The 16,955-nt window shown below is 35.8% G+C and overlaps 1 protein-coding gene across 2 annotated transcripts; it reads left to right on the top strand.

The window, feature by feature from the left end:
• Positions 1 to 1,091: 1,091 nt before the first annotated feature.
• On the top strand, positions 1,092 to 14,842 carry LOC146137993 (uncharacterized). Of its 2 annotated transcripts, XM_083393748.1 has the most exons (19): positions 1,092 to 1,578; positions 3,011 to 3,115; positions 3,639 to 3,810; positions 4,582 to 4,790; positions 6,265 to 6,376; positions 6,618 to 6,708; positions 7,194 to 7,283; positions 7,550 to 7,706; positions 8,209 to 8,367; positions 8,562 to 8,686; positions 9,611 to 9,791; positions 10,269 to 10,503; positions 11,461 to 11,642; positions 11,888 to 11,962; positions 12,029 to 12,119; positions 12,574 to 12,671; positions 12,794 to 12,911; positions 13,354 to 13,658; positions 14,060 to 14,842. In XM_083393748.1, the coding sequence occupies exons 2-19, from the start codon at positions 3,080 to 3,082 to the stop codon at positions 14,186 to 14,188; spliced, it is 2,565 nt and encodes an 854-aa protein (XP_083249874.1). In that variant the 5' UTR covers positions 1,092 to 1,578; positions 3,011 to 3,079; the 3' UTR covers positions 14,189 to 14,842. The 2 variants fall into 2 exon arrangements, with proteins under 2 accessions (XP_083249874.1, XP_083249875.1); XM_083393749.1 differs by lacking the exons at positions 1,092 to 1,578; positions 3,011 to 3,115; positions 3,639 to 3,810 and having other exon boundaries at positions 4,612 to 4,790; positions 6,272 to 6,376.
• The last annotated feature ends 2,113 nt before the right edge of the window (positions 14,843 to 16,955 follow it).

Genomic DNA, 16,955 nt, shown 5'->3' with positions numbered 1-16,955 from the left:
GATGGTTATAGCCAGGGTTGCCATACCGTGCTTATCTCTAAGATTTGTGCTTATTTTCGGATGCAGTGTCTTGGAAAACACTAATGTGCTTATTTCTAAGAAACGTGCTTATTTTAGAATTATGTGCTCAGTTTGTCCGCGGGGGGGACGGTACCGCCCAACGTTGAGAAACACTGACCTATATAGAGGAAAAACACTGACCTATATATGGAAAAACATGAATTATCGCCCACAATGTTACTCTGAAAAAGACAAAAAATTTTGGAATTACAGCAAATCATTCAAAGAAAATAATTTTATTATAAGAAAAACTTTATTACAAGCAAAATGCCCCGGACCCAAGGGTCCCTTAAATAAAAGGTTTTACCAATTTTCGATCAAAATTTTTTTTTGACTAAGCTACGTTTTGCACATACCAAAATACGTGTTTTGCACTTTTTACTTTATTTCATGACGGTATTCCTAAAAGCTTGGATTCCACCTTCGGAATCCTGGCTCTTGCCCTGGTCATCAGTAGCGTGCTTTTATTTTTGATGTAGCGTGTTTATTTTTTGGTTTGGCAGATGGTAACCCTGGTTATAGCCATAAATATAACTTTGAGATTATGAATTTCTGTTACAGGTATACTGTATAATATGTGTACTTGGTTTTTGCGTTTTTTCTTGTGTGTTTTTTAATAATGAAATATCACTAAAATTCGTATAGTTGGGTGCGCCGTAAGCCCAGAAAACTTTTGCAAGGGCGTCAAACGAAAAACTTTTAAGAACCAATAGCTTAAAGAATTGAACGTATGTACAAAATATATTTTTAAGCTTCCCCACCATGCGCGAAAACATAACACGCATGAACCTTAGATCAATGTCTAGCTACATCAACTAGCACCTGCTTCCAGGCGCACAACTGGGTTACGCTCTAGCAAATATTGATGTGTGCAGTCGAGCGATAACCGACTGCGAGCCGTAGACTTATACTAGGTTAATAGGAAGTAGTATAATTATGTTCTGTTTGTGGATTCTAGTGTTAGATTACGATGAGGCTGGGGGTAAACCTTCCTAAACAACTGTTAAATTTAACAAGCTTGTCTGTTTTGGTACATTATGTAATCTGTAAGTACGCGATGTCAATAACTGCCAAATGCTTACACGAGTTGTGCCTAACTGGTTTGATTGATCTTTTTTTAAACGTGAAGTGTAATGCAGAAAGGATTTATAAGGAAATTCGAGTTGAAAAATGTACCATTGTTTTTTGTTTCCGTGTTTGTATAATTAAACTGAGGTGTTACCTATTAACGAAGTATTTGTACTACAATGTTGAAAATGTTTCTACTTTGACCTTGTGGACAACGGTTGTGTGAAAGCTTGACAATATTGTAATATGATTTGTTGTTAAAAAGTGCCAGCTCACTTTTTGGTTTTGTACCCACTTGTAAAGTTGTACTTCGCTTTTTGTAAATAACTGAATGTCATACCACGTTTTAAAAGTAAATAGGAGTCTGCCAACCATCTGATTAAACTGGTATACTTGTGCACCACAGAACTGTGTATAAAATACGAAGAGACGTCCAAAGGCACGACATTTGTAAGTCTTGTTTAACTAACTTTAGTTGATTTAAAATTGTTTGTACCGGCACTTATGTTATTTAAATGCATTAAAACTATATTAAAAATCGTGAAAACTTTGTGTGTACAAAACAATTATATGAATGCGGCTTCGTGATTTATAATGTATCAGCTGATATCAAGCAAACCAACATCATCCATTTCTTTGTATTGCAGGCATTTTAAAATTGGAGTAGGCCTGAAGCGTGTTGCAACACTTTCGGTTTATTGTGTAAATATAGTCTTGCGAGCGGTCACGTCGTTTAGGTCTACGCAGGTTACCATTGGTAGAAGCAATTGAGCATCAATTCCCCCAGGAAAATCAAATAGTTTTTTTATGCAGCAATGCCCTGGCCTACATAATATTTTTTGAAATATGGTGAATAGCGTAACAAGTAGTCTACGAGCTGACTCTTACCAGCGAAGAACGGCAACAGCAATAAAGATTAGAAGTGGACAAGTGTTAAAAAGCACAACATTTGGTGTTTTCTTACTGAGGCACGCTTGAAAAGTTAAAATATACTTGAGCGCTAATCAAACGATTCTGGCTTTCCATTAGATTATTTGTTCATGGGTCTACGCCCTACGGTAGTAATACCCATGTCCTCTAAGGATAGTACCTCTGTTCTCTATGCAAGCATGAGCGGCAATTTGATATTGCTTTACCAGGAATTTAACAATAAAATTGTTTTACGACGTAGTTGTGCCTACACTAAATTGTAGTTTCCAACGCAAGGGTGTCCCGAATTCAAGCCGTTGCCAGAAACATTATAATGACCCGCTAAACATCGTTTAATATAGTGATATCCTTACTTTTTTTATCGCCCACCATTTGGAAGTTTTGTACAGTGTTAGCTGACTACTATATCTGCATAAACTCGAAATACACAATAAAAACAAAAGCAAAACAAGCACAATTAATAAACAAATGTGCGCAAGATAGGTCGTCCTATATTGTGTGTGGCCCACAAAAAACACGAAATCGATATTGTTTTTCTAAAATCTGTCAATCGTTGATGAGAGAAGAGATTAATGACGTCGTTTTATTAATAAATAAATTAGATGGTATTTGAATTTTTTTCGCAATAATTTATCGCTATATAAAGTTTTAATATCATTGTTTTTCCTTACTGAGATTTGAACGTTGGATTTGGATTCAATTTAGGTTGATTGGTACACTTATGTTCTGTGCAATCTAACCCTTTGGCCTATGCTTGATAGAAGTCAGACGTGGCAAAATTTTAATTTCTTGGCGATTTGAAAATCTGTCAATAGCGCGTTTGTAATCTTGGAAAGCAAGTTAGATTGGGTTCACCATGAAATGTAAGAACTTAGATTTGAAAGCCCTGGTATAAGCCTAGATGAGAACAAATTACACCTTAAATAACAATTTTGTTTGTCTTTCACAACAGGAAATGAGTTTAGATTTTTTCAAAGTCGCCTGAAGTGAGAAACGATTGAATAAGGAGTGAAAAAGCGACATGTGTCTGGACACAACATTTTCTTTTAAAGAAGTGGTAAGAAAAGCTTCTGAATGCGTAAATTTAGTTTATTGCATTGTTATGTACTTTTAAGTATTATAAAAAAAATTAACAACGTTACATCACATTTTGTACAGGCGAATTCAAATCATGTCGCTAAATTCTCAATTTGTCAAATCTTCTTGTGAGTAAAATTTATCAATTTAAATCAACGAAATGTTTTACCCGCCTTGCGCGAACATCTTGACCTCTTAAATATATATGTAAAGTCGATTTTATTTGTACATTCCGCATGACTTCGACTAAAAACAACATATATTATGACGTAACTATTGTACGTTATCTCGAATTTCTATGTTTTTCGTTATTCTAACAATTACAATGTCGTATTATGTTATATGACGTGTCTGTCAGTAGTTTTACATAGTAATCATAAGACAATAAATGTATGATATACAGGCAAACGTATGGAAAATTTGTCACAAATATCCCAGGACATAATCGTCACGGTGTTTACATCAAAGAAGAATCTGCAATTTATTAAATTGATCTTTTGTAGGTTGAGAGACACAATGCCTTGTTATCTGGAGATCCCCGTCTAAGGGTCCGTGTTTGCTCCATCAACGAACTGACAGACCGTGACGACACCGATATTCGAGTCGGCGACGAACTATTTATTCGTGACGTCACTGTCACACATGCCGAGCTGAGCCTTGTACAGACTGACGGAGGTAGGCAAATTGCTCATGTAAGCTTGCATTTTATCTGAACACTCGGTACAAACATTTTTGTTGAGAAATGCAAATATGCTATTATATCAGAAAAACGTATAAATTCGCACCGATGTAATTTCGTCCGAGAAATAATTGACTCGTGCCAAAATAGTAACCCGAATTATAGACTGATGCAAAGTACAACCAACGAATTACATCGTTCGGTTTAAGGTTGTGGAACTTGGGTTAGGGTGGGAGGATTTGAGGCGGACAACTTATATGGTAAGGATATAATACATCCTCTTTTAATAAGGATTTGCCCTCGTTTTTTTAAAGAAATATATATGGTCCTTCGAGCACACTGAAAAAGTTTTTTGCTTTTATTTTTGGCAGAATTATATTTTTATGTGACCTTCGGGATCAAACCTAGTTAGGTAAAAAATCCATTTTCGTCAAGTGTTAGTTATATTTTTTAGCAATGATCACTATTCAAATTTAAGTAAAACGCCAAATATTCACCGTAAATTAAATTTGCTTGTTTTTGTGGGTGTTACTCTTGCTAAATATAGTATAATTAAACAAAAATAGGTGATAAACTCCTAAAAAGTAAAACTATATTTGCATTACGTTTGTCTTTTCGAGGGTGATAAAAACATCGCCTAAACTATCATAAGCACCGCTATACACAAACACTAATCATATCTATTATTCCAAACGCATTGTCGAGTTAAGTCTTGAACAAAATAAGTTTGACTAAGACAGGAACGAATTGACGCTCTTGTACCGCAGATTTAAATTGCGAAACGATCACGATCCCAGTGACGATAGGAAGCAAGTTTCGCGTCCTTCCCTTTTTTACGGATACACACGCCTTCAAGTCTGTCCGAGAACTGCTCGATATTTACCCGGCGGTCGATGATGTTATTTACCCAAACGAAAGCTTCGAATTGGAAGGCTTACAAATAGTAGAATGGCAAATGCTTCTCATAATTGGCAAGGTACATAAAATTAAAAATTGCTTGTGTTTATTCGCCTGTTGAACTTATAAAGAAGGCGATGGTTAATTGGAATTTTTTCCAATAAAATTTCCCCAATTTTTTCTATCAAGTATATCTGTAAGTTTTGAAACTATTTTATCATAAAAAAACGTCCCAACATGATGCTTTGTGATTTAAATCGTATATATTAACAGTAGCCTGTTAAAGACACCGACAAAACATTCGCAACAAACATAATAGCAAGTGTTTCAATCTCAAATTCCTCATTTTTTGTCATGCCTGAGGCCATAATTACATCTGCGTATTCTTCGCGGGCTAAATACAGTAGGTTAGTATTTGTTTAGTTTGCTATGGTGAAACGTGACGCCATGAAACCAGTAATCCACGGAAAAAAATCGTGCGCAAACAGGCAAACTGCAGTAAAGTCCAATTTTGCACAAAGAATTGCTTTGACTTGGTTCAAATTAGAAAAACTTTTACTTCAGAAAGATACCTATAAAAACCCACCCAACACAATGATGTTTATCCCGATGAATTTTGTTTATTAGGGTTTTTACAGTAGCAGTCAGGCTACACAGCAACCTCGTGAAAAGTAGCAAAACGTAGAACCGTTTATTCTGCTTCAAAAGTTGTACACTAGTATCAGCATATCATCACCATATGTGAAATACGTTATACATTCGCATAAACGGCAAAAATTGCGTAGAACATCTTTGCTGAAATTTGATTTTTGAAAGATAGTTTACATGGGACTATAGCATCTGGTCACACAGAATAGGCGTAAAAATTATTTCAGGAAGCGGGATTTGTAAGGTTTATTAAGTCTTATAGTTTATTTATTTTAAGTTACCAATAAAAACGTAATTTATTCAGCTTATGTTGGCAAAAAACACACGCCTTTGACTAAACAATCAAGTACGAAAAGGTAATATAGTTAATTTGACAAAACATAACTTTAAGAGGTATTATTAGCAGGTACCCCTATCGTTCTGTATCTACGCCTTTGACTAAAAAAATTGCACGAAGTGCGAAAGAATACATAGTTAACTTGACAAAAAACAATTTTAAGAGGTTTTAGCTGGTACCTCCATCGTTCTATAATCTGTCATGCATTTATGAATATTTTCATTGTTTTGTGTAGGCTACATAGGGGAACACGAGCACTGTATTTCGCACCCTAAAACAAACAGTGTCCGCGGGACACAGATAATGATGTTTCTTGCCACAAGTGGCGATCTGACCAGGGTTTGGTGGCTAGAAATGTTAAAGTTCAATAATCAAGAAAATTCTCTAAATAAACATCGCACTTTTAGGTATAAACAAAGTGCCATAAAATGTTCTCAGTCGCGTCTGAAACCCATGATATAAAATTAATGTGTACGACATATGTTTTTATCTATAACTGCACGTAAAAATAAACAACCAAATGCCTGTTTAGATTACAAAGCGGTTCCTTATTTTTGTTAATTTCTAGGTTCAAGATGCGACTTCGCACAAGGAGTTTTTGGAAGTTAAAATAGAAAAATTAGGAGCAAAAGTTCTACTTCCAGGGGACCTTAAAAGGACGTTTGTTCAAATGAAAACTGGTAAATTCTACTGTTGTTTTACAACCATGCCATTTTTTAAAGTTAGTGTTGTTTTCCACCAATTTTATTATTTTTTTTGATAGCCTACACATGCAAATGCATTTGAATTTTTTCAATAGATATATTATGATGAATGGCTTAAATTATCTGTTATTGTTCTTTATGGTATAGTATCGGTATAGTGGATTAGAAACCACATCCGGAAAAGGTCAAATGTTGTCTATTTATTTCAAAACAACAGATCCAATAATGCTCCTGAACGAACCAATACCAGAGCGTGGATACTCGTTGCAGGAATTATGTGGCCTCTGGCGTTCTAATTTACCGCTAAGGTAAAATTAAACTTGATTAAATTGATTTAAAAACAAAAATGCATTTAGCAGTATTCACACGTTATTTGGATTTAACAGAAATTGGTTTGTAATATAAAAAATAAAATACAACGGACAATTAACGCGTAATAAGTAGGTTTGATGAAAACTTTTCTTCTAATTAAGGCAGGACGATGAAAAAACTATATGATAAGGTTTTAAGGTAATATTTAATCAAGATCTGGTGAGTTGTTGGCAAAATCTGTGAACGTCACTGCCTCAACTGTACTTTCCACCACAACCGAAATTGAACCGAGTATGTATAAATCCATTCGATCAAGTCAAACAGAAAGTAGTTCATTAATTCCAGCTAAGCGTGATGTAGCGCCTAAAATCAAAGTCCATATAGGTCTGTTCCATGTCCTAAACTTACTTAACAGTTTGTAGCGTTCGATTTATGAAAGTTGTAAAAATTTCCTGCCTACCGTTTATTTAAATTGTTTCAGGATCCAACTTATTTATAAAGACGACGACGGTGCTGCTACCACAACTAACAAGAAATCCTCGTGGTTTAAAAAGAAAAACAGGCCCCAAAGGTATAGTGGTGAATACAAAGTCAGCGAAACCATGAAAATCGTATTTTATCAACATGTTTTTTTTAATTTAAACCTAAATGGTAAAAGCGGAGCACATTTTACAACAACAGAAACTGTACAAAACTCAAAAGAAAGAAAATATAGGTGGAAAGACTGTGGTTGTCAAATACTTTATTTAAACAGGAAATATATAGGGCCTATGCGTAACATTAGTAATTTCAGGCAAAATATTCTATGCTAAAAACAACGCTTACAAAACTGTACAGCGAAGAAAGAAAATCAAAACCGGAAGAGCATTGGATGATTCCTCGAATCTGGAGGAACGGGCCAATGAACTTTCAGCCGGTGAAGCTCGTTCATGTGAGCAAATCCCTTTCTGAAAATTCTCGAGTCATTCCAATCAACGCCGATTTCAAAATGGATGTAAGTGTGCATAACAGTAATAGCAACTGCAATATTACACATGTTTTCTAAAGTTGGTTTTAAATTAAAAATGTGTACTGCTCGGTAATTTTCGACATATACAGTTGACCATCAAAAAGCTCAGTCATTTCATTGAGTAACACATCTTGGTATAACCCAATACTAGGACAACGATAATATTATCTATGTGTGTTTCAGTTGATAACGAAAGTCTTAATAAAAATCAGACGGAAACATGTTTATTACAAATAGCGAGAGTAAACAAAAACAGATCAGTTTCGAAAAGAAAACCACATGGCGTGCATCGTTGGAGAAATTAAACAAGCATTATGACACCTATGAGTAATGATTGTTATAGTTTGATTTGCTAGAATTCGCAGCTTTGTCAAATTACAGCGATAAAGAATTAAACAAAGCCCATTTGTTTCTGGCACGCACTTCTGTCATTCCTTTAGTTACGTTTTTCACTTAAATCATCGTTTTGTATGCTTTATTGTCTCAGGTAACCGAAATCAAGCCCAAAGAAGCGACGCAGGACAATTCCAGTTCGGGGAATAGACTTCAGGATTTCGACCTGGAATCTCTTTTACCTCAATCGCAAAGAACTGACGCCATTATTGCTGTCGTGACCAGTGGTGCCAAGGCTACCTTGGACCGAAAGGTATGAAAATCATTATTCGAAATTTTTTTGATAGATTTAAGTTTGTATAGTGTTCACTATATTACGAAAATTTTAATCTTTTATGTTACATTACATGATTCCAAGTTACAAACACTGATATACTATAAATAGTCGATGTTTATACTATTTCGATATAAACCAAATCCAAAAATGCTATACTCTTGTGTTTGCAGTCACCGACTCGTTACGGCAACCTGATTGCGCTACATCGTACACGAAAAGTGAGAAAACTGATACTTTCTTCACCAGAATCGCAAAACTACCTACTTTCCGCTAAATACGGAGGATCATTTATCAAGTAATTTTACTGTATAAAAATTGCATAAATGTAATCAAACATGTTAAATTAAGGACGATTTCCGAAATGTTAAGATATTGATCACATCAGAACAGTATACAATAAAACATGTTAGTTAGGGCAGGCGATGGCGTCAGATTTAAAGCAAGGATTCTATTGGCCTTAAATATTAAATAAATAATATTCAAAATATATTGTTTTTTTATAATAATGCTGAGACCTCAATCGTGCGTTACTATATCTCTGGTTATCACGTCAAAACCGCTGAAATACTGGTTGATATCATATACTTAGCGACATGTTCTGTCCCTTTATTGTAGATCGCAGGCCGCTTTTGATTTATACGGATAAGGCTGAATATTGTAAAACAAACTTTTTGTAACTTTCCCACAATGTTTTATACATCTACTCGTACATTACAATGTTTTATACCTCTACACCAGGGGTGTTCAACTCAAACATGCCGGCGTGCCAATTTTTATCCTATAACTTCTTCCTGTGCCAAAGTTTCGTAACCGAACCAGTTCTTTTTAATCATAAAAGCGCTTTTTTTTACGTAATTGTTGGTGTCGTGATTGCCGCGATTGTTTTATATTGTGAACAAACAAAGGTATATTGTGAACAAACAATTGCAATTGGCTGTATAACAAACTTAGTATTTTCTGACAATTGGCTGAATAACAAATTGAGATTTTTTGGCAATTGGCTAAATAACAATTTTAGTATTTTGGGGGGAGGGCTTGCGTGCCATTTTTTATTAGGTCGCGTGCCACATTTGGCACCCCTGCCGCTTGTTGGACACCCCTGCCGCTTGTTGGACACCCCTGCTCTACACGTACATATGGGTGCAATGACTGCAATGTGTTATGTCATCCCATGTGAGTGGTAACCTTATTTTATCGCAAAAATTATTACGGTTTTAAGGGTTCCCGTGGTTTATGAGCGAGTTGGTGACGTTCCCTGTGATTTTAACAATGCTCATTACGTCACTACGCATACGTCATACCCTCAGGAACACGATTTGGACGCGTGTCGGGAGGGAGAAATCGTGAAGTTTATCAAGAAAACAACCATTCCGAGAATAAAAAGCAACCAAATGATTGAGGTTGCATAATATTTATTTTCAATGCTTACAGGCTATACTTTGTTGCCAAAAACTAAAATCGTTTGCTTACGATATTTTAGTTGTTAATTTAAATAAATCTTTGTTAATTTAAATAAAGTTTTTTTTTTTAAATCGTTGGATTATAAAATCGATAAAGTGGAGTGGAAGATTGTAAAAAATTGATTGCCAAAACAGCAGTGTCAGCTGGTGTAGAATATGTTCCCTTCAATGTTTTCCTTTATTTTTTATTTTTTAAGGAACCGAAATAATCTTTCAAAATATAGCCAACTTCGGCAATTTATGCAAAGAATTAATAGCTACATATATTTAAACCAAATAGTTGCGATATCTTTAAATTTTTGAGAGGTTACCAAGGCCTTTAAAAGCCTGTCAATCTGTTTAAAATCCTGGTAAAGTTTAAAAGGAACAAATGTTTTGTTAATTTTTAACAAAAGTATACACATTTGCCATGCATAGGTTTTCCACTGCATGGTATCGGAGGGCGTAGGTCTGCCAGCACACTCCGTTACTTACCCGATGTACCTGCGCGGCAGCTTCAAGTTATCGGGCGAGTCGGAATGCGACTTGCGCACCTGTGACCTGTTTAAGCAAGCGCTGCCATGTCGCGTGAAAGTGGACAAGTGCGATCCTATGTTGGGATTCGATCCCCTCGCCACGAAGAAAATCTTGATCGTGCGCGAAATCGTCACTGGTAAGCGCATACCGCATATATTTTTTCACTTGTTTGTTGCAGGCTTACCAACGGTTATGTAAAGGTTGCCATCCCGCATTAAAGGCAAGGCAATTATCTAAGATGAATAAAGGTATTTTGTTTTTCGAAAAACCATAGACTTGTTTAAAACCAGGGTTGTGCTGTGGAGTTCGTTTAGAAAAGTAATGCCCGACTCCCTCTTCCGACTCCGGCAGTAGTCGAGTCTCGCCTTCGCCGACGTAGGGTGCTTGTAATTTATGTTTTTCCCACGAGTTTCTCAAATAAACAAACAAACACACTTCTACACAGAAGGAGAAATCAGGTGGTAGGAGCCATCTAAAGGCCAAAGAGTGGCCATAGGGTAAAGTAATAGTACAAAAAACAACGATTTAGTAATAATTTAGCTAAAACTAAGTAAAATTAGTCGATACTACAACCCAAAGATAAACGTGTCACATATCTCAACAACCCACATTTTGTGGATGGAAAATAAACCATTCTTTGCTACTCTACCTTGCAATGTACATTGTGCGGTTATCCCTATTGTCAACTAGCTACTGCATAACTGAACATCGGACTCGCGAAACTGCCTCGAATAGTCCTGCTCGAGTTTCCTTGAGTAGTCCTACTCGAGTTAAGAGTTCCGTGTCTGACTCCAGGGAAAAACTTGAGTAGTCGTACTGAAGTCCGGGTTCCCAGTTTGACACCGGGCAAATAAACCGACTCCACATACCTGATTACGATGTTGCAATAGTTCTGACTTTAACACTGCACTGCTGCTCCTAAATATAAAAAAATATGTTAATAATGTTGTTGGCGATTTCTTATCAACCACATTTGAGACCTAATTGCGATGTTATGTTGCATGCACAAAACCTGGAACTCACTTGTCCTACAAGACACATCAAATATATGTTTGAATTGAAATATTATTTGGTTTATTTTGTAATAAAATAGAAACAACAGCGATTATCGGCAGCGCTCACGTAGACGAAACGATTGCCAGTAGCAACTTGCACGAGGTGGCCACTTGTCGGGGCTCTCTAACAGTTTGTCATCCAAGTGAGCAACAGCAGACTAACAACTACCCAAAGTTGCGCAATTGGCCTGGGGTGACAATGCTGCCATGTGTGGAAATTGTAAGTGACCTATACTTTGCCTAATCATGTATGTTGTGGGTTACTTAACACCAATCAATTCAGGATAAAAAATAATTACCCTACCTAAGCAACCACTGCCATAACTGTCCAAAGGGAGATAGTTGTGGGGACTAAATCGTCGGAAAATTATTTTTCTAAGTGAATTTCTGACATAAATATAATGCCGACTTATTGGGGTTTACTTAGTCTTAACACTCTGCAGTACAAATTTGATTTGTTTTTAGATCACCGAAAGAGATGTGGTTTGCCTTCGGAATGCCAGCCAAAATGTTCAAGCCTCATTGCGAACAGCAGTTGAGGTACCTTGACGCAAGACGAAGCGATTATAAAATATTTGATAACATAATATATTTCTTCATTCGCAGGTGCCTGTTTGTTTGACTAGTGAGAGAAAAATTTCTGAATTTAAGATACCAAGACCAGAAAAGCTGAATGTCGCTGAACCGAAAGATCGAGGTGATTTATAGGCATATTACCGAAGATTAACGCAATAGTTAAAATCATTTTAGGCAGTTATTTTTGTGTACACAAGCTATTTAACTTAAAGTAAATTGTGCAGCCTAAAATCCACGAACACCTTTTTATATTAGATTGATAAATCATTGACAAGTACCCTGTGTTATCTGCCTATATTTCTACAATTTTAATTGATGTGGGATACCCGTGAAAAAGCACATTTAGACAAACAAAATGCGACAATAATACTTCAACTTTTCAATTGGGTACCCTACTATTTCTGACTTGATATTTCAGTTCAAGGCGATTTAAAGAGCCCCTGTTCAAAAAGGTTTTCTTGTAAACGTTCCGTGCAGTGTACATGACAACTAAATGACGAAGCTTCTACAGTATACTCAAGCTCAAGGATAAGTGCTTAAACTTTCATACCTACTTTATTTTTTCTAACCCACAGCGTCCTCTATGCAATCGGATTGTTCGCAAACGTCCAGCTCGACATCAGGACAAAGCGATACAGATCAACAAAGCGACGAAGCGATTTACATGTCCATGGTAACTTGTCAATTTATAAGTTATTTAAAAGATCGAATAAGTAATTAAAGCTACTAGAATATTTTTAGACATTGTAATTTTTTTGTAAATAGAATACTAATTAAACGGAAAGTTTTTAACAGGGCGACCGCGTTCCCGACAGCGCAAATACGCATCGTCCAAAATTCGCAGACAATGTCGTTCCATCAGTGTATCCGCGTTTTCAACCCCCAAGCAGGGATGGTTCGAAGAGCTCACACAGTAAGTGACAGCAAGGAGCACAATATTTGCGTATGACTGGGATTTCCATTTTTGGAGAGCATCAGCTATTTTAATTAACATCTCCAAAAAGTAAATCAGACCGCTTGGAGCTAATGTAAAGTATTTTATTTTCTGAGACGCGAGATGATAGCTGTAAAAGTGTGAGCATAGAAGTCGACAATGGCGTAAGGAAAATTGATGACGTGACTGCCAAGTGAAAATGCATGCAAAATAATTTTAAACATAACCGCCTTCACGCATAACCGCCTTCATTAATATAATTCTATCCAAAATAAGTATTTTATATTATATGCATGAGGAGATTTGTCCGATAGTTACCTACTATCTGGTGGCATTTGGTCACGGCTTAAGTATAATCGGGCATCAACAAACGTTTGTATACTCTCTCTACCATTTTCTGGAAGCTGTCTTTCGCCAACAGCTTCAAGCTTCGAGCCTAGCGACCACTCAATGGAGAGCAGGGGTTCGTCTCGCACCTCGTCGTCTAGCAACGTGTTGCCCTGCCTTTCGCCGTCGTTGGAATCGGAGGCATCAAACGCAGACGACTTCACGACGTACCTTTCCATGAACGGCACTCTAGCCAGGCGACCAGCGGCGCCCCCACCTAACTCAGCAGAGCAGCAGGAAGCCAGGCCGATTCCGGCGCCTAGAAAGTCGTTACAGAACGACAGGCCAAACTTCGACCTTGACGCGCTGCGACGAATAAGTTCAGCTGCTGCCATCGGAGTAAGTGTTTGTCCCAATCGCGTCGAAACTTTTGCATTTAGTCTAAGGTCGAAGTAAATAGACATCTGTAGTTATTATATCTCTTATTATTTAAACCGACGACGTTGTGTGGTTACGTTCACAGTAGCTTATTACTTCCCGTCAATCTCTCTCAGCAAACATGTACCCAAATTTCATTATCAAAAGTTAAGCTGTATAATATATTAGTCTGCGTTACTTATTGGACAGATCGTTTATTGCTTTTAACATAGTCTTAAGTTGCTTTTCGTAAATAAAGAGGCCGGATAAACATAAAATATCTTCATGTTTGTATTACGGATAACCTACCGACACAAGGAAATTGCAAACACAATAAACAAGAATTTTAGCAGGGTTACTAGCTTCATGTATGCTTATTATAGGAAACAGAGTCGGAAGAAAACTCCGCAAGTAACAACTATGAAGATGTCGAAGTGGTCCAGGTATCATCATCGATATTATCCCCACCGGTTCTCCAACCCAAACCGAGCATGTACAAATCTAAAAGTTAAACAGTACTAGATTATATATTTTTTCTAGTACACGAGAAGAAAGGAAACACTTGCAAAATCCATTTCTAGTGCTGCTGAGCGAGTCTGTGATATTATCTTTACGAATATCGTTCTTAGTATTCCCCTGAAAGTAGTATAATTTTTCATAAATGAAATTATTCGAATACTTGAGGCTCTATTCCGTTACGTCGTTTATTTTTATGTCTTTGGTCTTGACACTCCACCAATGTAGACAAATTCATTTCGCCGCCTGGTGGCGCTTGCGCGCGTTTTTGATCTGTTTGGTTTTTAAGTAAACTACATTGATACTAAACGACTTTCATCTGAAACGCTTGTATATCACAAAAACATTGATTTTAGTTGAAAAAAGCTGTTGAATTTGAAGAAACATTACAAACACGTTACTTGTATGTACCATTATAGTTTAAGTGCAATATACATTTACACTCAATAATTTCAATAACGTGTAGCAAAAACCTTGTATGAAACGGATATATAAACACATTATTAATACAACACGAAAAAACATGTAGGTATTAAAGCTGATGTTCATTGACGTCTCATATATAATAGGTGTGATTGCCCTGTACACGTCACCGATTTTAGTAAATGTGTATTTTTGTATAGCCTACTCTTGAAATCGTGCTACTTGAATGCTGCGTTATTCATAATGTTTAAATATACAATCATGTGAAGTGCACATGTTTATGTGTTTTTATCATAGCATTTCTAAGGCAGGTTGCAAACAGGATACGCTATTATGTTTAAGTCATTTCGCTAAAACGATATATATATATATATATATTTACATGTCAGTTATTTCGGTGAAATGCTTTATCACCCTAACAGACACTTTGGGCTTACGTAAAGAGTTTAACGCCGAGCGTCAGACGAATAAATCAACAAATATTTTTCAACACTTTCACCAACTTCGAAAAACAAACACGCTTCGCATTTGGCGCTGTGTTTAAATCGCATCAAATGGGGCATTAACTTGCCGATTGAGCAATGTGGTATAATGATCCTCACATTCGCAAATTTTAATTCTAAACTTAATGGAATTTGTGCTGCAACATATACAGCATTAAATACGATATATTAAATCCCAACGCCGGATAATTACTTTAATTGTGTTACAACTTACAATACACATTCTGTCTCGTGCATTTATTGATAATATAGTTTAACACCTATATAAAAAATGATATTGGCGTAGACGGAGATTACTTTGCAAATTATTCGATTGTCAAAGAATGGTTGTAAACGTCTATTTATGAGATAATTTTCCACCTTATTATTTAAGTGAAATTCCTGGTATACATTCTAACCCCAGTGTAAAAAACAGCAAAATAGATACGAATTGAAAATAGCTTTAGTTCAAGAAATGTGGCGTTTCAATGGAAAAAGCTTGCAAGTTGCCCAATTAAAGCTAAACAACGTAGTACATCTTTGATAATAATTTAATCAATTAACTAAAACCACGAATATTGTTTTTCACAAAATATGGTATCACTTTAAAATAATTCTGTAAATCTTTTTTTTCTATTGTGGTAAAACTGGTTAACGTACGACATCGTTATGGCGACGTTAGATTAAAAAATAATAAATGCACTTAGGCGTGTTTTTTTATTTTTCAGAACAAAATGCAACAGTAAAATTATAAGTTTTTATTAAAGAATTAGGGAGCAGAACAAAACCGGATCGTTACGAAATTAATAATATTTGTTCATAATATACCTTACAATTGTAAATTTAATAAAGGGTACGTAGGCTATAATTTTTTTTTCGCAACTAGTAATGAAATACAATAAAGCTCAATCCTAAACCAAACGCGATTCTAACTTGTCCGCCATTTTATTTGCCAATCGAGTGTCAGTAAAACATAATGAAAAGCAGTAGCAAAATCCAAGGCAACGTAAACCGTAGCTGAGAGCCCTTTAAGGTAGCGAACGTGACTTTCACACTTTTCTAAAGATTGCTAGTCAATATACACAAATAAAGGATAAACGCTGTAATTCACCATGAATGTTAAAAAGCCACAAAGTTGTGTTGGGCTAATTTTCTCGTTGGGTGATTTGTATAGGACTTAGCCTACATGAGAGAATAAACCTGAATTTAATAACTTTGTCGTTTTGGCAATGGCATGGCCGTTTTGCATAGGCGACTGTAACAATTGGTTGATAATTTAAATAACATATATTCTATAATATTTTTGATTAACAGACTGTTAACAACAAATTAGGCAATATTTTATGCAATTCGTTATTCAGACCAAAAATACACAAAAAACACTTTTCAATGAATATCGCGCTTCCTTTGATGAATTTGTAGTTTGTAATTTGTAACAAAATAGCTGATTATGAAAGAACATCCAGATTAGATTAAGAACCATCTAGAAAAGGTAGATTTTCTACAACAGTAGTTCTCAAAAGGAGCCATTGGCTCAGGGAGGAATTTTTAAATTTAGGGACGAAATTTTGTTTCAGGGGTTGCGGAGGAAAATACGGATAAAAAAATAAGTTATTTAATCGGTTATATGCAATAAAAAGCTTGTTTAACTGTATGGTATTGGAAAGAGTATTAGGCCCATAATATAAGTCTATTGTTGCTTCACAGTTATAGCTATTTAAGAAATATATACCATTGCAGATATTTTTATGTAAGTATAAAATTAATACCTTCGTCATATACATTCAAACAAACCGAACCCTAGAGAATTAGTGCATTTCAATTTGGTAACAAGTCTTGGCTTTCGACGCAGATGTAT

The sequence above is a fragment of the Ascidiella aspersa genome, chromosome 7 (genome assembly GCF_963924565.1).
Source record: "Ascidiella aspersa chromosome 7, kaAscAspe10.2, whole genome shotgun sequence".
NCBI lineage: Eukaryota > Metazoa > Chordata > Ascidiacea > Phlebobranchia > Ascidiidae > Ascidiella > Ascidiella aspersa.
This window is presented reverse-complemented; position numbering and strand designations above follow the sequence as displayed.